The sequence below is a fragment of the Notolabrus celidotus genome, chromosome 21 (genome assembly GCF_009762535.1).
Source record: "Notolabrus celidotus isolate fNotCel1 chromosome 21, fNotCel1.pri, whole genome shotgun sequence".
Classification (NCBI taxonomy): domain Eukaryota; kingdom Metazoa; phylum Chordata; class Actinopteri; order Labriformes; family Labridae; genus Notolabrus; species Notolabrus celidotus.
Genome location: NC_048292.1, coordinates 7,332,217 through 7,353,133, shown reverse-complemented (window position 1 = coordinate 7,353,133; position 20,917 = coordinate 7,332,217). Strand labels below are relative to the sequence as shown.

Below are 20,917 nucleotides of genomic sequence, written 5' to 3'. Positions count from 1 at the left end.
TCGAGTGTTTGACTTATGGTAGAGCTTTTGGGGTTCGAACTAGAGATGGGATTTCCGGCTCTTTGAAAGGAACGGCTCCTCAACATCCGGTTCCCTTCAAAGAGCCGTTCAAAAGACTGTCTCTTTGGCTCATTGTTATATTTATTTATTTTTTGTAGAAGTCAATCAGGGGTTACTTGTTTTTTTTATCAAGGAAACAATCACTGGTAGCAGTTATAAGATAAGATTTGGATCAGAATATTTCAAACTTACACATCCTACCAATAATTATTAGGAAATATTGATTATAACTTAATTTGGCATTGTAAACATTCCATAAGATGGTGCCATATCCCCATGTTTCTACAGTGTGATCACTATTTTGAATTTTCCCTCACCTATTAAAAAACTTTGTGGCACTATAAAAACTATGCAGGCTAAATATAACTTCCATGCAAATCAACTTCACTGTAACATTTCTACACAAGAACATTTTATCGATACAGAAAAAAATATATATATATTAAATAAGAATACGTATATATGTATTTAAAAAATATTAAATAAAACTAGAATAAAAATTAGGACATTATAAAAATGTGAATGCAAAATTGTATGACCCCACCTGGTGTTTCTTCACCTGAACTACTTTACAAACAGGAGCTCAGCTTCTTGACTCGAATCCACATCAGAACAATGTAAACAATATAAAAAAGTGTAGACAATAAGTGTGAACAAAAGACTCAATCTGGGGCAATCTCAATCTGCATATAAAAACGGCTCCCAAATGAACGACTCGCAACTGCGAATCGGTTCTCATCGTTCACTTAAAAGAGCCGTTCAAAATACCGACTCGTTCGCGAACGTCACATCTCTATGAATCATTTATAAGGCTAAATGGTGAACAAGTAACTTTTAAAACTTTCTTTTTACTAATAATAAGAAACTTTGTTATCATACAGATATCTTTGTTGTTCGGCATTATCGAGTGTTTGAGTTAGGGTGCAGCTCTTAGGGTTCAAACCTACTTTTCCTTTACATGCAGTCAGATGTGATGGTTGTGCTCTTCATTTCTGCAGTGATAGGTCGCAGAAGTTTGTTGACATGTTGGACATAATTATAAAATCCACAGGTAAGTATGCAGAGAGCAGACAGCGGAGAGAAAATGAAGATGTCAAGTAACGGTTCATTATCGGTCAATTTTGCATTAAAAAAAAAAAGCTGACGTTACGTCAATACAATGACGCAATGACGTTCATACCAAACTTCTGAAATAAGATAAAATAAATGAATACGTCAGGGTTGTTGAAATCATACACAAAGCCTTTATTTTATTCCCTTTAATGCCATGCACAGTCTTGAATGCCACATGTGTTCACGCTTGCAGCATGAAGAATGTGCAGTGTGGGCGTACCATGATCTGTCAAATGTGGCTGAACAACATGCAGCCTCCTCCTTCAACCCCACCCTTTTGATTTCTCTCAAGTCACAACTTGAACAAAAGTTTTTTTTTGCGTCTGAACCGATGTTGAGAAATAAAGTAAGAATGCGCGGAGGACGTGACTGTGCTTTGGAGCCGCTGCAGTGAACAGCAGCCTGCAGGATCTTTTCACTTTTGTCACCCTCGGTTGTGTGAGTGGATCCTTTCGATAAGGACTATGAGCACAAACGACATCTTTGAGATGGACTCCATGACTGAGACAGATGAGATGGAGGCTGAAATTGAAATGGGCATGATAGAGGGGGAAGTGGGTAAGAAGAGCTGTCTCTACCATTGTTTGATGTTGAGGTGTGGGTTCATGGCTGCTGTCTAGACTTTATTTGACTATCTCGGACTCCTTATCTGTAATCTGTGTTTGAAATAAATCAATTCGGCTATTTGTTAAAAATGAAGCTGCAAGTCATTAAATCAGTCAGTACTTTGTGACAGTGATGCCTTCATGGGTGCATTGTTTTACTTTGCAACTTTTGAAGGCACTTATAAGATGTTAACCAAGTTTGAGATGAAAAACAAAAGCTGGGTAGGCCTACTTTCATTTATACAAGCTAGTTTACAAGATGTGGTCAAAGCTTTCCTATTTCTGTGGTTATGAAACCTGAAGTCCATTTTTATAGCACTAACATGCACAATGATAAAATAATAACCACAAATGACAATCAAATAACCAAGGGTTTGCTTAACATTAGATCATGCACATGGCATTGGTTGCAATACATCAGAACTCCAATGGGGGTGTGGCACACACTTATTCCAGAAGGAACAAGCTCACATCACTATACCTCATAAACAGATGTACAAAAATATGTCATTAGTTTAAAAAGAAAAACTCCAAACACTAGTTCACAGCCCCTTTGATTGCATATAAGTCTGGTGTGCCTCCTTAAAATGCTTCAACACTAGAGACTTGTGCTGATTGCATCCTTCCACACTGTATTATTGTTTTGCATTTCTTACATTCCTGAAGCTTCAAACTGAAACCTGGAGTTAACTTCACAATGCATTCATAGAAGCCTATTGTAGAGTATGTTGCTGTGTATGTACAGCTCTTAACTTACATCATTGTGAGCTTGTCCAGAAGACTTTGTTGCCTGTTGTAGCATTATTACTTTTTAATTACAGCTCAATAATAGACACTTTTTCCTTTGGGAAAACTTAAATACTTTATACATGTACATCATCATCATGTATGGATCTTGACTGATATAAGTGGCCAATACATTTCACACTATAACAGAACAGGGCATGCCAAAGTGCACTCTTTGTAATGATTCATTATGAATTATTAATCTAAACTCTTTGCAGTGACGGCCATGCTTTCAGAAAAACAGACGGACTCCGATCTAACTTAGGTGAAGCTTTTAAATATCACACTATTCTCACGAAATAACTTATTTTATGACATACACCGACATGACTGCTGTGCATCAAGATTAGAGCAAAAAAGATAGTTGTTCATTTTTAGTGTAAAACCTGTTCACCACAGCTGTTTCTGCTATGAGTTGTTTTTCCGTTTGTTTGGTTTGCTTTTATTGTTGTTGTGTGTGTTGTTAAGGAGGATGTTCTCTAGAGAGGAAGTTGGGTGGGTGGGTTGTGGCAAGAAAGAAGATTTTTAATGCAGACAGCTTGTGGGCATCTAGGCTCAGCATGCTTTTCAAAAGAATCATACACACTGACTCACTGAAGGTTAAATAGGTTTTGTAATAGTATCTCTATTGGGTTCAATGACTCAGTAGCTTTTGCACTTTTAGGTTGCTTAATGGACCAAAGTGATTTCATGGTGTTAAAATGAAATTTGTTACAATAGTTAGTCTTATGGTGAGCTTTCTTTCTACCATGGTTTTCTCAAACGAGAGGGGTCAGAGATTAAAAAGCCTGGCTTTTACATTACAGTAAGTTATGAGTAAGCCAGTATGAAAAAAACAATAGCCTGCAGGCACAGTCATTAAGGATTAGCGACTCATTTGTTACTGGTTTACTGGCATTTATGTCTGAATGCTAACAGCCTCTCTAGTATCAAGCTTTGGATTCAGACGGTCAGGCTAGATGACTCTACAAAAGGAAAGCATTATTTGATTATATAAAGAGTGTTCCCACATTGAAGTTTCCCAGTGTGTTACTAAGGTCAGTGTTTGGGAAAATAACATCTGCCTTTGGTTAGAAAGACAGAAATTTCCACATTAAATAAGAGTGGTGGATCTGCATGCACAGATGGGGAAACCCCACAGTGCATACTTTGAAAGGCCACTGTGGTGACGTATTTCTTTTCTTTTTCCAGGGAGTAGTATATTATTGTGGAATGAGGGAAAGAAGAAAAAAAAACAGCATGGGGTTTGACAGGACAAGCTTGTAACTGGGGTGTGAAGGCATCGAGCTCTCAGACTGTTATGGAAATAAGTAACAAGTGTGCTGTTTCTGCTTCATTGAGCACCTCTCAGGTAGCAGTGGATAATGCAAGGTGCAAGTCAAAAACTGTGAGGCAGTGCAAGCATATGTCAGCAGTTCATTCAATAGTACATACAAAAAAAGAAAACACGGTCAGAAGCCATGACAGCAGCCCTAAACCAGGGGTTCCCAAAGTGTGGGTCGGGACCCCCTGGGGGGTCGCGAGACACAAATGGGGGGTCGTGAGATGTTTTCCAGAATGTTTTTTTTCTTTCATTTATCTAAAAAATTGTACATTTTACCCATTATAGTAAAACAAATATAGCTAAACTTGAAATGAAACCTTGAAAATAGAAAATGTAATGATTTTTCTGACTTTCTTTTTGCAAGATGACTCCTAAGTTTAGGGTTAGTGAACAGTTAATTATCAAAAGTATCAGTAGCAGCAGGTTAATTTTATAACAGCACAGAAAACACAGACACATGCTCACATAGGTAGGCTAATTTTCTGCAGACCAGCTAAATGAAGCCACATTAAATCACTTTGAGGGACAGTGGGGGTCGCGAGTCTTTGGCACTTATATTTTGGGGGTCGCTGAAAATTTTGGGAACCCCTGCTTCTAAACAAGCATAGCAGCAACTTGAGGTACTGCTAACACCAGCATGCTAGGTATTACATTTTAGCAGGAAAGTTTAAAAAAATATTCCCCATCTAAGTTTCATGTGTTAGCATGCTAACACTTACAGCTAATGAGAATGTCATTGGCTTTGTGAGTTTTTGTTCATACACATTCATGTAGCATACATTAAAAAATGAGGTTGAAGTGTTAGATCTTTGGGCAACATTGCTAACCAATAGCTAGCTAAATTATGCTAGCTTAATAAAGGTAGCAAATAATTACTAAAAATGAAGGTTAGCAATGCTACCTGGTAAAAGGTAACAGTGATGGGATTCGGCTGTTTTTGGAAAAACTAATCTGAACTATTTTAAAAATGTATCCCCTGCTTTTCTTTATTCTTTACAAAAATGCAACATACTTGCTGTGTCACTTAAAGCTTGAAAAGCTAAGCTTTTGTTACATATTAGTTTGGTCAAATCAGAACTTTTTGGGCTTTAACCCTCCTGTTATGTTGTGGGTCAAATTGACCCTTTTAAAAGTCTACTTTAGCCAATATATGCCCTCCAAACCAGCTAAAGGTAGCATAAAAATCTGGGCAGCATGTGACAGAAGAGGTGTTGTGTTAATTTATCAACATCTCTTCATAAAAAAATATAAAATCAAAATGTTAAATAAAATAAACAAAAATCTATGTCATGTAAAACTATTGTATTTATATTTAGGTCTTTCCAATGTACATAAAAAAATGTTTTAACATGAATTTTAATGAAAAATGAGTGAGTTATCCTCATTGAACCATGATCTGTGAGAATTAAAGAACACCAATGGACTAAATCTTGATTTAAATGGTTAGTAATGGAGTTACTGGAGTTGGGATTTTTTGGGGTTCTAACCAAGCGGCAACCACCGGTCTAAAAATATGAGTCAATGTGGAAGTGTTAAAAGCTGCAGTTCATCGAGGATCCGCTTGAGGCTGGCTCCGGAAGTACCGGAAGTCACATACACATGAATGGGGAAAAGACGATCTTTGCAGCATTAATAAACATGTTTACAGCCTGGTACAAAAGATGAGTATAGTCTGAATAGCTAATTTCTCGATGTCCTCTCACTGTGAGGGGGGTGAATTTTTTTGTAATTCGGCAATTTCGAAGATATTGAGATTACTAGTCCTCCAATCAGAGGCACAGCTGCCTGTGGGAACACTGCAGCTGTTGGCTAGGAGGCTCAAAGCCCGCCTCTTTATGTCACACTGGCTCGACAGAAGCAATATGGCTGCCGCAGCCGATTGGTCTCAAAACAGCTCTTCAGAAACAGATGGGTGACGTCACGGATACTACGTCCATATTTTTTACAGTCTATGGTTCTAACACTTTTGGATAATTGAATATGCCCCGGGTCAAACTGACCCAGAAACATTATTGCTGTTCCATAGAAACGGACATACAGTTGTGCTCATTAGTTAACATACCCTGGCAGAATTTGTGATTTTTTTTGGACATTTTTCAGAGAATATGAATGGTAAGAGAAAACCTTTTTTTTACTCATGGTTAGGGGTTGGGTGAAGCAATTTTTTTATCAAACAACTGTGTTTATTCCTTTTATATCATAAAGACAACATAAACTACCCAAGAAACCATAAATTCTGCCAGGGTATGTAAACTTATGAGCAAAACTGTAACAGGAGGGTTAAAAGATATTTTGTGCAAAAGTTTGACCTGGTTGCTCTGCTGTGACAGTCACTGTTTCAGCTGAACTCTAAGAAAATGCCAACTAAAACAAACGTTCAGAGTAGAACCACAAAATAATGAACCTCTCAAAAAATCCTAATTTAGCATATGAGTTTTAGCTAACTATGGTATTACTTTTAACAAGAGTGGCTCGAAGTTACACAAAACTAGAAACGTATGTTTTATCTATTTCAAATTTCACCTTTTATCCTCAAAATATTTTTTCCCTAGTTACTTTGTAATTCAAATTAACAACATACTGCACAACACTATTCCTCTACAATGCTTTTTTTAATCTAGCGCTGTATCTTCATAGCCACCTTTTGGAAATTCATAGCCTCAGGTGACTAAACAGTTAACAGGTGGCTTCACTGCGTACACTGCTAACAAATAGACATTGGCTGACCTCAGTTTGTCATTTAAGCAGTAACTTATAGTTTAAAACCATTTAAAATTATTTGATATTATACAGTGTTCTGGTAATTTTGCACTTGCAAAAGCTTTGAAAGGTCATACTTGGTGTATGTTCTTCATATGTGCATACTAGGACATGATGAGAACTACCAGTTTATCAACTTTCTGCTAAGCTTATGTTTAAACACCACCTTTATATGTCAGCGTAATGATATTTCACAGTTGGGCAAAAGACTGAATAGAGTCACATACAAAGTAAGATTTTAAAAAGTTTCAAATTATTGGTGCACGGTTTCTTTTTGCATACCTGAACAAATAGTGACCAGTTTTTGTTTCAGCTTTCTGTTTTCTGGTGTCTATATTACTTTCAATGCTTTTGTTTGTTTCACAGTGTACCCTGAGGAGTTTTTACCAACTTATCACAGTATTAAAGAAGGAGCAGAAGTTGCCAAAGCACAACTGGTGAGTAAACACAATTTCCATGATGTCAGTCACAGAAGCACATACTAAAAGAAATCATACATCCAGAATAATTTTGAGTACTCACATATGGTTGCAAGAGCTTTAGTAAATCCCAGTGGTGTCACAAGTCTGATTCAGTGGAAAGAAAGAGAGACAGACATGAGGGGCGGGTGTCATAATGTTTATTGACTCTTCCCACTTCTCCTGCATGTGCCTGCATCACATGTTGAATAGGCTCGTCAAGGTCGGTACTATTTAGAAGTTTCAACACACAGACTGCCCACACACACACACACACACACACACCCACCTACACGTACACACAGCTGCCTGGTCTCTCGCCTCTGTGTTCATCATGTACGACATCATGGAGGAAGAGGAGTACGAGTATCAGGCTGCCGAGTTACCTGATGAGCTTTATTTTTGCCCTCAGGCAGAGTTTAACAACAAACCCGACTCCTTGTTCTTCAACGATGGCATCAGGAGGATCGACTTCATCCTGGTCTATGAGGATGAGGACAAGAAGGATTTTGAGAAGAGGCACAAGTTTCAGAGGTGCAAGGTTGGTACTTTATAAATTTGGTTTAGCTTTTTGATTACATTCATATTTGTATTTTTCTGCCTTTATGTGCTTTTATTAGAAAGTGTAGAGAACAGGTAATACAGGGAGTTTGAAAAAGAAAGAGGAACTAATTACAGTAACGAGCAATTTGACTGTGTTGACGAATGGTGAATCTTAAGTTCAGATTTTTTAAAGTTGGATACTGTAGAAAATAAAATATAATAATGCTAAACTGACAATATTTTACAATAATTTACAAGTATTTTTAAATCCAGATATATTTATTAAGTTAAGTACAATTAACCTAATAAATATATCTGGATTTAGAGAAATGCATTTAATGCAACAACTTGACATAATAAAATTTAGTAGATTCAACACAACATTTTTTTCAGTGTACAAACACATTTAGTACATCTTCATGAAACTGGAAGCAAAGAGCGCTTCTTCTTATGAGTAAGGTTAAATTAGATATGCTTATAAAGTTTTATTACACCACCCACCATATTGACTTTGCCTGTTTATTAAGGGAGTTTTTATTTACAGTTTTACCTCATTGTTTGACTCTTAAAAGAATTCTTTAATTACCCAGGAAAGGGACAGCTGAGCATACATTGTATTAATAGTTCCTTTGTACTGTACTTCATGTTTTTTCATCACATTTTGAATGAAGGATTGTTCGGAACAGCTGCTGGCAGGAGACCCCTGAGAGGAGGTTTTGCATCCCTCTATTCTCACTGAAATGAATCAGGTCACAGTGACACATACACTTTCCTTAAAGATTTCATTTCGGTCCGGAAGTCTTCACCAAACAAAGAAGAAGGTCGCATTTGTGTGGGATTGAAAATCTAAGAGCAAACAGTTGTTCCGGGTTTGTGATAGCAGTCGGATATTTAATGTTCAGCCGGATATTTAACGTGCCAACTACATTTTGCACGCCAGATATTCAAATGTTCAACCTGTGTGCATGACATAAACAAGACATGAGCTGACATAAGCAGGTGCTGTCTTGAGGCTGCCAGCCTCTTTCTCAATAGGTTCACAGTAAGAGTTGTGTAACAGTGATCACTACATCCACAGACAGTAGAGACAGCTGTGTTGCAATCATTACCTCAAAGGGAGACCTGTGAAATGTTGATCCTAACCCTGTTGTATTTCTGCGGAAGTCAATTAGTTTAATGCCCGTAGGCAAAGCAGTTATTCATGCTGCATGGTAACACATAGAGGCACATGTGTGGAAGCTGATCAGCCAGTTTTAGACAGTTCCTCAAACAGCAGGCTGGTAGAGCTGTTTCATATCAGAGCTCATGAGCTTTATCACACTGATCCATGGAGGACTGGTGCAACTCCTCTTTTATCATAACACCAAAGAAAACTAAATCCTGTTTGGGATTTGAGGTGTAACAGTCTCTACCAGTCACTCCCTTCAGTTGCAAGACTTTTATCTGACTGTGACTGCTGGAGGGACGTGGTTTCCTTCTGAGTGTGTTGGCATTTCATCTTGAAATGGCTAAATTCCCTTTAACATCCTGCTACTTATTGTTTGCCCACATCATGACATGTTTGCAGTATTTACTTTCTGTCATAACGAAAGTTCGATTAAAACAAACTCTGATCAACTTTCGCTCTGTTGTCAGTCTCTTAAGAGTGAAAGTAACACAGTACGGTCCATATATTCAGGTATTTGATTCAATTCAGAAGGATTGAATGTCTTGAAGTGTACCCAGGGCTCAGTTTACTGCCATATATGATGGCACACAGCCAACAAAAACCTGCTTTGACTTGCATGCCGTGTCGTCATTATTTGCCACTATGTGCAGTGTAAATATAGTCTATGTTATGGAAATGACTCGTGTCAAAGCAAAGAAGCTGCCAACCGTGCACTGTGCTTTAAATACAAACAATGACAGATCTTCTGAAAGCAACAATATCAACAAATTTATCAAATACAGGTTTTTAAAGTGATAAAGTAGAGTTGAGTTAGACTTAAAGCCTTTATGTGTTCAAATAAAGTCCAAGTTAAAGTGTCACCCTCTTGTGTTCTTCTCTGTAGAGACGGAGAGAGTATTTTGAAGCCAGCCTGATGAAGATGGGGGTGGAGCTGGAGTCGACAAAATCAGTAAGTCTAACACCCCGGACATCTTCTTCATTACGTTTTGTACTCTTTGGCTCATTTTAAGATATATATTCTTATCATATTCTGCAGGTAATCGATGAGAAACTCACGTTTGTCAAAGTCCACATGCCGTGGGATGTCCTCTGCACCTACGCTGAGGTCCTGCACATCAAGCTTCCCATCCAGCCCAATGACCTCTCCTCCCGGCCCTCCCCGTGGCGCTACTTCTCCTTCATCACCAAACACTTCTACCCCAATGAGAACCTGATCTCCCAAGAGACCGAGTTCTTCACCGCCCCCTTTGAGAAAGATCGGCTGGAGTATTTCTACGTGAAGGACAGAGACATCTTCTTTACTCCCTCCATGAGGAGCAGGATGGCACGTTGTTTTCTTTATTTTCTGTCTTAAACTTTTATGGTTTGATGGTCAAATATAAAGTAAATAGATAGAATTTTTAAGAACTTGTTTCTTCCTTCAGGCGTATTACATCCTGAGTCGGGCCCCCTATGAAATCAGAGGGACCATCAAGAAGTTCGGCATCACCAAACTGCTGGATGGTGGAGTGTACAAAGCTGCCTATCCTCTCCATGACGTAAGTGAAGTACCTTTCTGTCTTTGTCTGATTTGTTAAAGTCATATTTAATATTAATTTGTGCTCAAAGTGGAAAAACTTAATGAAAAGACAAAAGAGTCCCTTCTTGGTACTATTTTCCTGTTTGCTACTTCAGTGCAGGTTCAACGTCAAGTCCAAAGAAGAGGGCTGTCCCAACGAGAGGTATCTGCTCTATGAAGAATGGGCTCATCCCAAAAGCTTTTACAAAATGCAACCTCTGGACCTCATCAGGTGAACGCAATCTTTTATGTTTACTTCACAGAAACACACCTAAAAGTATAAGAATGAGTCTTAATGTGTTTGACCTTGCAGATGTGTTTTTCGTGTGCGCAGTTAAACAATGGTTTGTTTCCACAGGAAGTATTACGGGGAGAAGATCGGCATTTACTTTGCCTGGTTGGGTTTCTACACGGTCATGCTCGCTCTGGCTGCTGTGGTGGGACTGTGTTGTTTTATTTACGGATACAGGACTCAAGAAACCAGTACATGGAGGTACACTACCATTAAAAAACTCTTCTGTATGACGTTATGTTCAACAATCACCATAAATCCTCATCTGTTACGGTTAATCTGGTGAAAGATTTCCTTATCTGATAATCTGTGTTTGAAATATTGCAGCAAAGAGGTGTGTGACCCTGAAATCGGAGGAAGAATTGTGATGTGTCCACAGTGCGACAGGGAGTGCAAATACTGGAGGTTGAACAGCACTTGTGAAGCTTCGAAGGTGACTTTTATTTTGTCTATTGTGTTTCTAATATGCTTTTCACATTCTCCTCCTTCTAATGCTGCTCAATATGCAACTGACAAAAATACATCGTCGCCTAAAGAGAAGCAAAAAGCGTTTTTCGACCACAGGAACTTTACCCTGGAACTACAGAGGGAGTTCCTGGGAATGCGATACGATGTCCTTTATTGTCCCCATAGGGAAATTTGTCTTTGACATCAGTGCTGCACATGTTACCTGCTCCTTCAAAAATCACCACAATGACACAAGAACACATAAATAAATAAGAAAAAAATACAATAAATAATACACATTCATACAACACACAGCATAGTCTTAAAGAGAGAGCACCATAACACTGTCCCAACTGTAACAGAATATTTACTATTTAAAATTCTGATAGAGATTGGCACAAAGGAGTTTTTAAAACGATTCAATTTACACTTGGGGACTCTGTACCTTCTTCCAGATGGTAAAAGTTCATACTCAGAGTAAAGGATGTGCAACGGGTCTACAAGTATTCTCTGAGCCTGCCCAAGAACACACTGCTCATAAATGGCCTGTAGGGAAGGGTTGCCAGTCTTCCCTATGACCTTCATGGCAGTCTGCACCAGGCGAGAGAGTTTGGTTTTGAGCCAAATGCATACTAGTTTAGTTTTTTATTAAGATTTCAAAATATAATTTAATATAATTTTTTTTCTCCATATGTAACTGGCCTGATTTGCACAATCTACCCAGGACTTCAGCCCGCAGTTGAAACGCAGACAACAATGGGGGCACAGGAACCTTTTAGTTCCTGGGAAAGTAGTTCTGGGGGCTAAAAGACCCTGGAACTCTTGGTCTAAATGCACCTAAACATACTTTGAGCACAGGCTTACTTTATATTTAGCTAATGTAATCTTGAATAATTTAAAGACTTAAAACATATTTATGTGTAGGTATTTAATTTGAGATTAAAACACTTTGTATCCATTATTTATTTACAAATCCAGAAAACAGGTATAGAAACCACTGCAGCTCTAAATCTTTAAGACAGTATTTATTAATAGAATAGAATAGAATCCCATGAATAGTTGAGCTTACTCCAAAAGAAACCGTCTGTGCTTTTTTAAGTATTCCTCGGGGGTTTGTGAATGCTGCCTGATTTGGTCTGATATGACCAGTGGCTGGAGTTAGCTGGCAGATATCTAAACAGACTTTATCCTGCTCTAATATACAGTCAGTATGTAAGCATCTAGTTTTACACAGCGGTGGATTCCTAATGTACTGTTAGAGACAATGCACACTTCACAGCACTCTAAGCATTTGCTCAAATTCTATACTTAAGCGTGTGAACCTGTTATTATCCCCTGTGGTGCAGTCACAGTTGTGCTTTGAACTGACTCAAACAAAAACAGGATGCAACTGTTAAAATGTGAACCTCTGTGTCTCTTTTTTTCTCCATCTTTCAGAAACTTTGTATCTTTGATAACTTTGGAACGCTGGTTTTTGCAGTTTTCATGTCCATCTGGGGTAAGTCGTTGTTTTATTGTCATCTTCAGCATTATTTAAAGAATGACCAACATTTTTGTCACCATTTAAAGTACATTTATGTTCATCGATGATGACAGAAGGTTCCTTGGTTTCATTTCCCTCTTTCTCATGTTTGCCAATGATTGTTTATATCCTGCTCTTGTTTGTCTCCTGGCTGCAGTCACTTTGTTTCTGGAGTTCTGGAAACGCTACCAGGCGGAGCTGGAGTACGAGTGGGACACTGTGGAGTTCCTGGAGCAGGAAGAGCCACCTCGTCCAGAATATGAAGCCAAGTGTATCTACGAGAGGAAAAACCCTGTCACCGGGGTAAATCATGCACACAGACATTTCATACTCACAAAACTGGTTTCCTCTGACCTTGGGATTCATTTTAAACTTCAACTTGAATCAGATTATGTTGGATTTGTTTTCAAGATGCTGTTTAGATAACGTTTCTCTTCACTCTGTGCTAATATAAGTCCAGTATTTGATTGTTTTGTTTGTGATATAGGTCAAAGAAAAAGTGCCGTACACAGCCTGTGGACGATGTGTTCGAGTGTCAATAGGAATCAGCACAGTCTTGTTCTGGGTAATGTAAATTAATTCCTGTCTTCATCAAATACACATGTATATGTCTTTCTTACACTGTTTCATCAGCCTGTAATTCACCAACAATTTCCAAATCAATGTCTGTGAAAACATGATGCTTGTCGGGAGAACTTTTTGAATGGAATTTGTCCTTTAGATTCTGTTGATCCTGGCGTCCATTGTGGCCATCATTGTCTACCGCCTGGCTGCGTTTTTTGCCTTCTCCGCCAAACTCAGAGCTCAGGACCTGAAGGAGCTTGAACCCTTAAAGGAGTATGTGACGCCTCAGATGGCCACGGCTGTCACAGCCTCCCTCATCAGCTTTGTCGTGATCATGATCCTGAACATTCTGTATGAGCGGGTTGCCATCTGGATCACTGACTTTGGTGCGTTGAATTTTGCTTCTTACATAGATTTATGCTCAAATTTTCTTGCATGTGTTTTAATCAAAAATGTTTTCTTATGCATGACAACAGAGCTTCCTCGGACCAAGACAGACTATGAAAACAGCTTGACTCTGAAGATGTTCCTGTTTCAGTTTGTCAACTACTACTCCTCCTGTTTCTACATCGCCTTCGCCAAAGGGAAGGTGGTTGGTTATCCCGGACAGCCTGTTTATCTCCTGGGAAAATACCGGAACGAGGAGGTACAAATGGTCCCTTTTGTTGCGTCTGATTCATTTCCTTCTTATTCTTCACTCATGTTTTGTCTTGTTTTTCTACAGTGTGATCCTGGTGGTTGTCTGATTGAGTTGACCACACAGCTCTCAATCATTATGGGTGGAAAAGCTATCTGGAACAACATCCAAGAGGTCTTGCTACCGTAAGAAGTCAGAATCTAGGGCACATTCTTGGTCAAATAAAAAAATAAGGCTACACGATGAAACAACACAGCAGGACATAAATGCAGCATGACTGCAGTGAACTTGCACTTAAACACTCTGACAGCTCTCCATTTGTCAAGCTAAGTCACCTCTTTCGTCCCCTCCTCAGGTGGTTAAAGAATTTAATTTCCCGCTATTGCACCCGTGTGGACCCGGAGAAGGTGATTCCTCGCTGGGAGCAAGACTACCGGCTCCAAGCCATTTCTAAACTGGGACTCTTCTATGAATATCTTGAGATGGGTACGAGGAAAAAACTGTTCTCCAGTCACTAACTGCACACCTGGAACTGGTCTCACAAGCTGCAATAACATTCAAGCTTGCCATAATTACACAGCAAGGGTTTTCTGTGTGTAGACTTAGGTATCCCTTCTGAAAAAAAACAGGTTACGCCACACACAAACACACACACACACACACACACACACACACACCAGTTATGACATTCAGCATTGGTGAGATCTTACTAAATGTTTATGGCTAAATGTGAGAGCTAACTGCATCATTGCTAACTGAATCAGCCTCCAGAGCGAGCGTGCTAACAAATTACTCAGTAGAGGTTCATTTCGACCAAGAGTTCTGGGGTCTTTTAGCCCCCAGAACTACTTTCCCCAGAACTAAAAGGTTCCTGTGCCCCCATTGTTGTCTGCGTTTCGACCACGAGCTGAAGTCCCGGGTAGATTGTGCAAATCAGGCCAGTGACGTATGGAGAAAAAATATATATTAAATGATATTTTGAAATCTTAATAAAAAACTAAACTAGTATGCATTCCCAGGAACTCCCTCTGTGTTTCAACAACTGTGTAAACTCCACAAACACCGTTACGTTCAACCGAAAGTCCCAGGACCTTTGAAAAGTACTACCCCCCCAAGCAGGGGCTTTTCAGAGGGGAGATTATCTACCCCTGAACTAAATTTAGACCCTGGTTCCTCCGTCGAAACGCACGTAGTTCAGGGGTAAAGTCCCTAGTTCAGGGGTAAAGTTCCTGCGGTCGACAAACGCCTTACTACTTCTGAGTTACTGAGTAATTGAGTGTTAACTGGTTGAAAAGTCTAACCTAGCATTACTTTGACATATCCCAATCAACCACTATCTCTGGCAGCGTTAGTGTTGAGTTACAGCTAGCCGGTGATTAGCTTACCTTATTTGAAGACAGATAACAGAGTATCAGCTCGCAAGCTAGCTAGCTGTGCAAAGTTAATAAAATTGCCAACAAGAAACTTAATTCAACCTAAATGAAAAACATCAATTTGTTGTTTTAGATAAGAAGCTAATTTAGGAATCAATTGTTAGCATAGAGAGAGTTAAAACACAGAAAACACCACCTTTTACCCTCCTTCAACCGACTTGTTGTCTTTTGATCAAACTAAAAATATGTAATATGCTTTTTGTTGCGCTTTGAATTTTAAGCTTTAAGCTTTAAGAACAGAGCCAAAGTAGTAGACAGCTAGCTAGTTTCAAGTCTGTAAGCTCGGCTAAGCTGACCAGGTTGGAACGGCTTACCTGGCATTACTCTGACATATTCTACTGCTGTAAAATTATGGTGTTTAAGAAAAGGTTTCACAATGTTTAGACGGACACCTCTATGTTTTCTTACCAATTATAAGATTAGGACACCTCTCCCTGTCTGCATTACTTCCAAGCTATAGCCAGGAGACAAGCTAATATGAAGACAGGTAGCTGTAGTAGAGAGCTAGCTAGCTGGCTGTACAAAGTTAATGTGTATGCCCAGCTAAAGAAAACCAATGTTGCATGTTTCAAGCAGAAAATGCACAAACAAAAATGGAGCAAAGATGGATTTTTTTTAAGGTTTCACTGACCCAGAGGGGGACAGAACTAGCTATGGCTTCAAGTGTGTATGCTAGGCTAGCTATTTTCCATTTACTCTGCACTACACAAAAGTCTTCAACGCAGGTATTTGTGTTTTATGGGTAAATTGTTCTTTTACTTCTCAAACCAGTTATTTTAGAAGTTAACATAATCTGTTGCTATTGTGATACTAGATGGTAAGTAAGCTATAAGACAATTTGTACCTAGCTCAATTAACTCCTGGTCCGTCTTTGACACTGCCCGTCTGTTGTTTCATCCATGTATGTTTTCTTTCACAGTCATCCAGTTTGGCTTTGTCACGCTGTTTGTGGCCTCCTTCCCTCTGGCTCCGGTCCTGGCTCTGGTCAACAACTTGTTTGAGATTCGGGTCGATGCTTGGAAAATCACAACTCAGTTTCGTCGCATCATGCCTGAGAAAGCTCAGGATATCGGGGCCTGGCAGCCCATCCTCCAAGGCGTGGCTATACTGGCTGTTGCCACAAATGTGAGTCACTTTCTTAACCAATGTAAACAATTTAAATTTCACCTTAATAAAGTCCTTTAAAATTGTCTTTGAACACATCAGTAACAATAGAACAAACACTGTGTGTTTTCTGCTTTCATTATATTTGCTTGTCATTCTGGTGTCTCAACAGGCCACGATCATTGCCTTTACGTCCGACATGATTCCACGTTTGGTCTACTACTGGTCTTTCTCTGTGTATCCATACGGAGATTATGGGAATAACACCATGGAGGGCTACATCAACACCTCGCTGTCTATATTCAACATCAAAGATTTCTCCAACTATAGCAGGCCCATGAGTACGCCTTACAATATCACCACATGCAGGTACAAGGACCGACCCCACTGTCTGTGCTACATTTAAGTTTCTAGTAATTTGATTTTAGAGAGACTTCATTTACAAACTTTTCCCTTCTAGGTATCGAGATTTTCGGTATCCTCCCGGGCATACCAGGGAGTATGAGTTCACTGTCTACTACTGGCATGTGGTCGCTGCCAAAATGGCTTTTATAATTGTTGTAGAGGTGAGTACAAACACAAGCAGAAATCTTCTATACACCAAATTTAAAAAAGGGAAATGTTTAAATTAATAAAACATACTAATGGAGTTGTCTTCCTCTCCTCACAGCACATTGTTTACCTTACAAAGTTCATCCTGTCCTACGTGATCCCAGACGTCCCGTACGCTGTCAAAGAGCAGATCAAACGAGAGAAATACTTGACCCAGGTGATCCTTCACGAGACCAACTTGAAGCTGGTGACCAAGCGTCTGAAACCAGCCATAGATGAGATTTTGAATGACACAGTGGTAACAGAGCCAAAGGAGGAGATGGAGCTCTCTTTGGATTTCTGACAGTAGACGATAAGCACAGGGGAAGAGAGATGGGACCTTTTTACAAATCTACCACAAAGAAGGAGGAAGTCATCTGTGACACTGCAAATACATGACTACCTTGTGTTTGGCAGCATCCACCCACATCCTTTTAGTACTGACCAACACCTTGAGAGCCAATGACTATGACCTGAAACAAGGTCTGGACTTGTGTTTAGACATTGTCTAGCAAAGAAAGGCGCCTGAAGTTTCTCACAGGGAGAAACCACTGTTGTCTCTGGACTCTTCAAGGTCAATGCATATAAAAGGAAAAAGAACAGTTTATCTGTCTATATCACCACTTAACGTTTCTATTTCTCTATTGAAGCTATTTGTGACTGTCTTCCTTCTTTTGAAGTCTGGTTTCAGTATTAGAGAAAAACAGAAGCAGGGATTTCAAATCAATGCCACACAGGAAAGGACACAGACTGTTTGCTGGAGAACACATCAAAAACAAGAAATCAAAGCCATCCAAACCCAGAATGGACACTTCTTTGCAGGTGCTGAACCACAATTCATGATGGAAATATACTTTTTTTTGTCACAGAGATGGATCAGATGGACTGCTTCAAATGTACAGTATGTGTATGGTTGACTGCAACAGAAAAAGGGAAGATGTCCAGACTTTGCGTTGGGATATTTTCCCTCTTTACTTTTTCTAACACAATATATGTAGCCAAACACTCTTCCTGTTATCTGACTCCATAACATTTTAGCTTGTTTATATCAGTGCTGCACAGTCTCATCCTCTCCAAGGAGCTACATGCCAGTGGCCAATGAGTGCCACCCACCTCACAGTGATTGCCTTAAGTGAAAGCTGTTATGAAGAATCAGTATTATCACATACAAAAGTGCAGCACTATCCAATGCGATGATAATATGCTGATTGCAATCGATTGGTTTCTTCCATCTCCGTTACTAACGTGTTGTTGTTGTGATCTATCTAATGTTACACAAGAGAGGAAATGCCAGGAGTTAGAAAGGACAGGAACTACAACAAGTTGGAGCTGATGTTTACAAGTTTACAAACTTAATGAATAATTTGAAATGTTATTCTCCTTTAACTTTGTAGTTCTGTGTAGCCATTATTTTTTATAGAGCTTAAAAAATGCTTTAAATGTATCCCTGTGAAGTGAGTATTGTATCTTTGTCTGTTCCTTAAGCATGTACTGACATAGACAACTCTATAACCACTGCACGAGACAATGACTGCATGTTACAGGTAACACAATACAGTGATTTGAATGCCCTCTGTGGTGATGCTGAAATGTTAGATCAGTACCTCTGCTGTTTTATTAACTAACTTTGTGATTGAACAATGGTACCACAACCCCCATGTAACACTGTCATATACCGGAAATATCTGACAATTCGTATCTGTTTTGTGTTTTTTTATTCATAAAATTTATTGAAATTGTTTTTCTTCAGTGTTTTGTAGTCTCCTATAGATAAAAATATATATATTTCTACCATTGTATTCTTTACTTTGCTTAACCTCCCTAACTTTTTTTACTTTCATACTATTCACCTCTTGTATTAGCCAGAGATCTGCTGTTAATTCACAGTGTACTGACATTTTATGAACAATCATACATCACCCCAGGAAGATGAGGATTTAAACAACTTGGGGTGAGCAAGATCAAGCAACAGCAGCTATAACATAAGCTGTTTAACTATGTTACTTTTTTAAAAACAGCACCTAAAAAGACAACATAGCATAAAAATAAAGAAGTAAAAAAATGTTTAGCAAAATATATCAAAGGTAGCATCACTGCGAGGCTCGTTGTTTTGGGTTGCATTGAAGTGTTAGGTTGTTAAACAGTAGAAATGCTGTTCACCCTCCTGCATGAGACCTTGTTATGAATACAATCATAGTCTATAAAGTTAATGAGGACACTGAAAGGTGACTTAAAGGAACCTGGAGGAAAAAACCCAACCAGCTGAACTGGTTTTTTCATAAGATCAACAAGTAGACCTTCATCTTTTCAGATTCCTTTATAGAGTTTATCAACAAGTGTCTTTCCTTGAGAACTCCTGACCTAACAGTGAAGAGTCAGTGAAGAGCTTATATCTTTGTCTCCCAACCAGCCAGTCATCAGAGTATTTTTTTCTCCTTATAATTTTTACAATTGAGGTGTTAATTAAATTGTTTTTACTCTAGTACTTCTAGTAAATGATAGCTATGTGGGATATGTCTCATCCGAAGTGTTCTTTTGAGTTTTACAAATGATCTTTCTTTAGAGCTGTGCATCGATTAATTTGCTTTTTGGCAAAGAATAAATGTGGATCTCATCTATGCACTTCCCTGAGTTTTAATGTACATGCTACTAACGAAATGAATATAGAATATAGGGGGGAAACAAGTACTGGAGAAGGCATGCTGAATGTTGTGGGACACATTATATCTACTCAGAATACATACATACATAAATAATGAATACATTGAAAACAATCAAATGAGGTGAAGTACTCATGGTCCACATGGAATTTATCAAACAAACAGTTCCTAATGTTTTTTCTTTTATTTTAAACCCGTCTTTCTGTGTCTTATGTTTACAGTTCTTGCTATAGGACTTTAAAATGTTGATGAGGGTCCGGCCAGTGGTTGTGAATATAAAATCAGTGGTGGACAGTAACAGAGTAAATGTACTTGAGTACTGTACTTAAGTAAATTTTTTGAGTATCTGTACTTTACTTGAGTATTATTTTTGGGGGGTACTTATTACTTTTACTCCACTACATTCAGAAGACAATTATTGTACTTTTGACTCCACTACATTTCTATCAATGCTCTAGTTACTCACTACTTTAAATTTGAAGTCAGCTCATGAATTTCCTTCTCTTCTCTGAAATCTGATCCTCAAGACAGTAACATGTGTTTGTGTAGTTCTGTTTGTCTCAGTGGTTTAGTCATACCTGTATATCGTGCATCGCCACGGTTGAACATGGAGCAAACACACAGCAGTTTATTTAGAGGTGGTAATGATGGCTATAATTCTCTACCTGAGCACCCATGGTTATATCTTCAGCCTGTGTTAGAAGTTTTTGAAATTAAGAATGATACGTAGCCTATCATTTGAAATGTTCTCCCTGTTTCCCACTCTGCCCAAACATACAAACATTCACTGTCCAACCTGAGAAAGCGTGTTGAGATACGTAACATTTGTTTAATTCCAGATGAACATTTCAAACTAAGTTGTCTGTGCTTGGAGTAATTTAGTTGCTGTTTTTATTAAATCAATCAATCAACCAATCAATCAATCTTTATTTGTATAGCGCCAAATCACAACAAACGTTATCTCAGGACGCTTTTACAAACATAGGAGGTCTAGACCACACTATGTCAAATTATGAACAGAGACCCAACTTCAAGACAGGGTAAGACTCAGTCTGACCCCACCTTAATCCACCATGAGCATTGCACATCGCAGTATTTAGCTAGTTACAGTGGTGAGGAAAAACTTCCTTTTAACAGGCAGAAACCTCAGGCAGAACCAGATTCATGTTAGACAGCCATCATGCCTCGACTGAGTTGGGTCTGGAAAGACAGATAGAGGGGAGTAAGAGAGAGAGGTGATATTTATTCCATGGTATAGTTTTTAGAGATTTCAAGTAATGGTTTCTAAATGA

General features: G+C 38.7%; 2 protein-coding genes across 4 annotated transcripts in view; one reads left to right on the top strand and one right to left on the bottom strand.

Moving 5' to 3' along the window:
• LOC117804740 (high affinity choline transporter 1-like) overlaps window positions 1-1,168 on the bottom strand; it is a 47,445-nt gene extending 46,277 nt beyond the window's left edge. The window contains exon 1 of the mRNA XM_034673078.1: window positions 1,008-1,168. The gene's annotated coding sequence lies outside the window, so the exon portion shown is untranslated. The remainder of the gene's footprint in view (window positions 1-1,007) is intronic.
• Window positions 1,069-19,580, top strand: ano6 (anoctamin 6). 3 transcript variants are annotated; one of them, XM_034673072.1, is made up of 21 exons: window positions 1,084-1,111; window positions 1,367-1,731; window positions 7,015-7,085; window positions 7,519-7,647; window positions 9,701-9,766; window positions 9,854-10,141; window positions 10,242-10,355; window positions 10,492-10,607; window positions 10,734-10,868; window positions 10,995-11,100; window positions 12,552-12,612; window positions 12,794-12,939; window positions 13,124-13,201; window positions 13,358-13,586; window positions 13,677-13,846; window positions 13,925-14,022; window positions 14,193-14,323; window positions 16,190-16,395; window positions 16,547-16,743; window positions 16,835-16,940; window positions 17,045-19,580. In XM_034673072.1, exons 2-21 carry the CDS (start codon window positions 1,638-1,640, stop codon window positions 17,267-17,269), a joined length of 2,766 nt encoding a protein of 921 aa, XP_034528963.1. In that variant the 5' UTR covers window positions 1,084-1,111; window positions 1,367-1,637; the 3' UTR covers window positions 17,270-19,580. The 3 variants fall into 3 exon arrangements, with proteins under 3 accessions (XP_034528964.1, XP_034528963.1, XP_034528962.1); XM_034673073.1 differs by lacking the exon at window positions 1,367-1,731 and having other exon boundaries at window positions 1,069-1,111; XM_034673071.1 differs by lacking the exon at window positions 1,084-1,111 and having other exon boundaries at window positions 1,294-1,731.
• The last annotated feature ends 1,337 nt before the right edge of the window (window positions 19,581-20,917 follow it).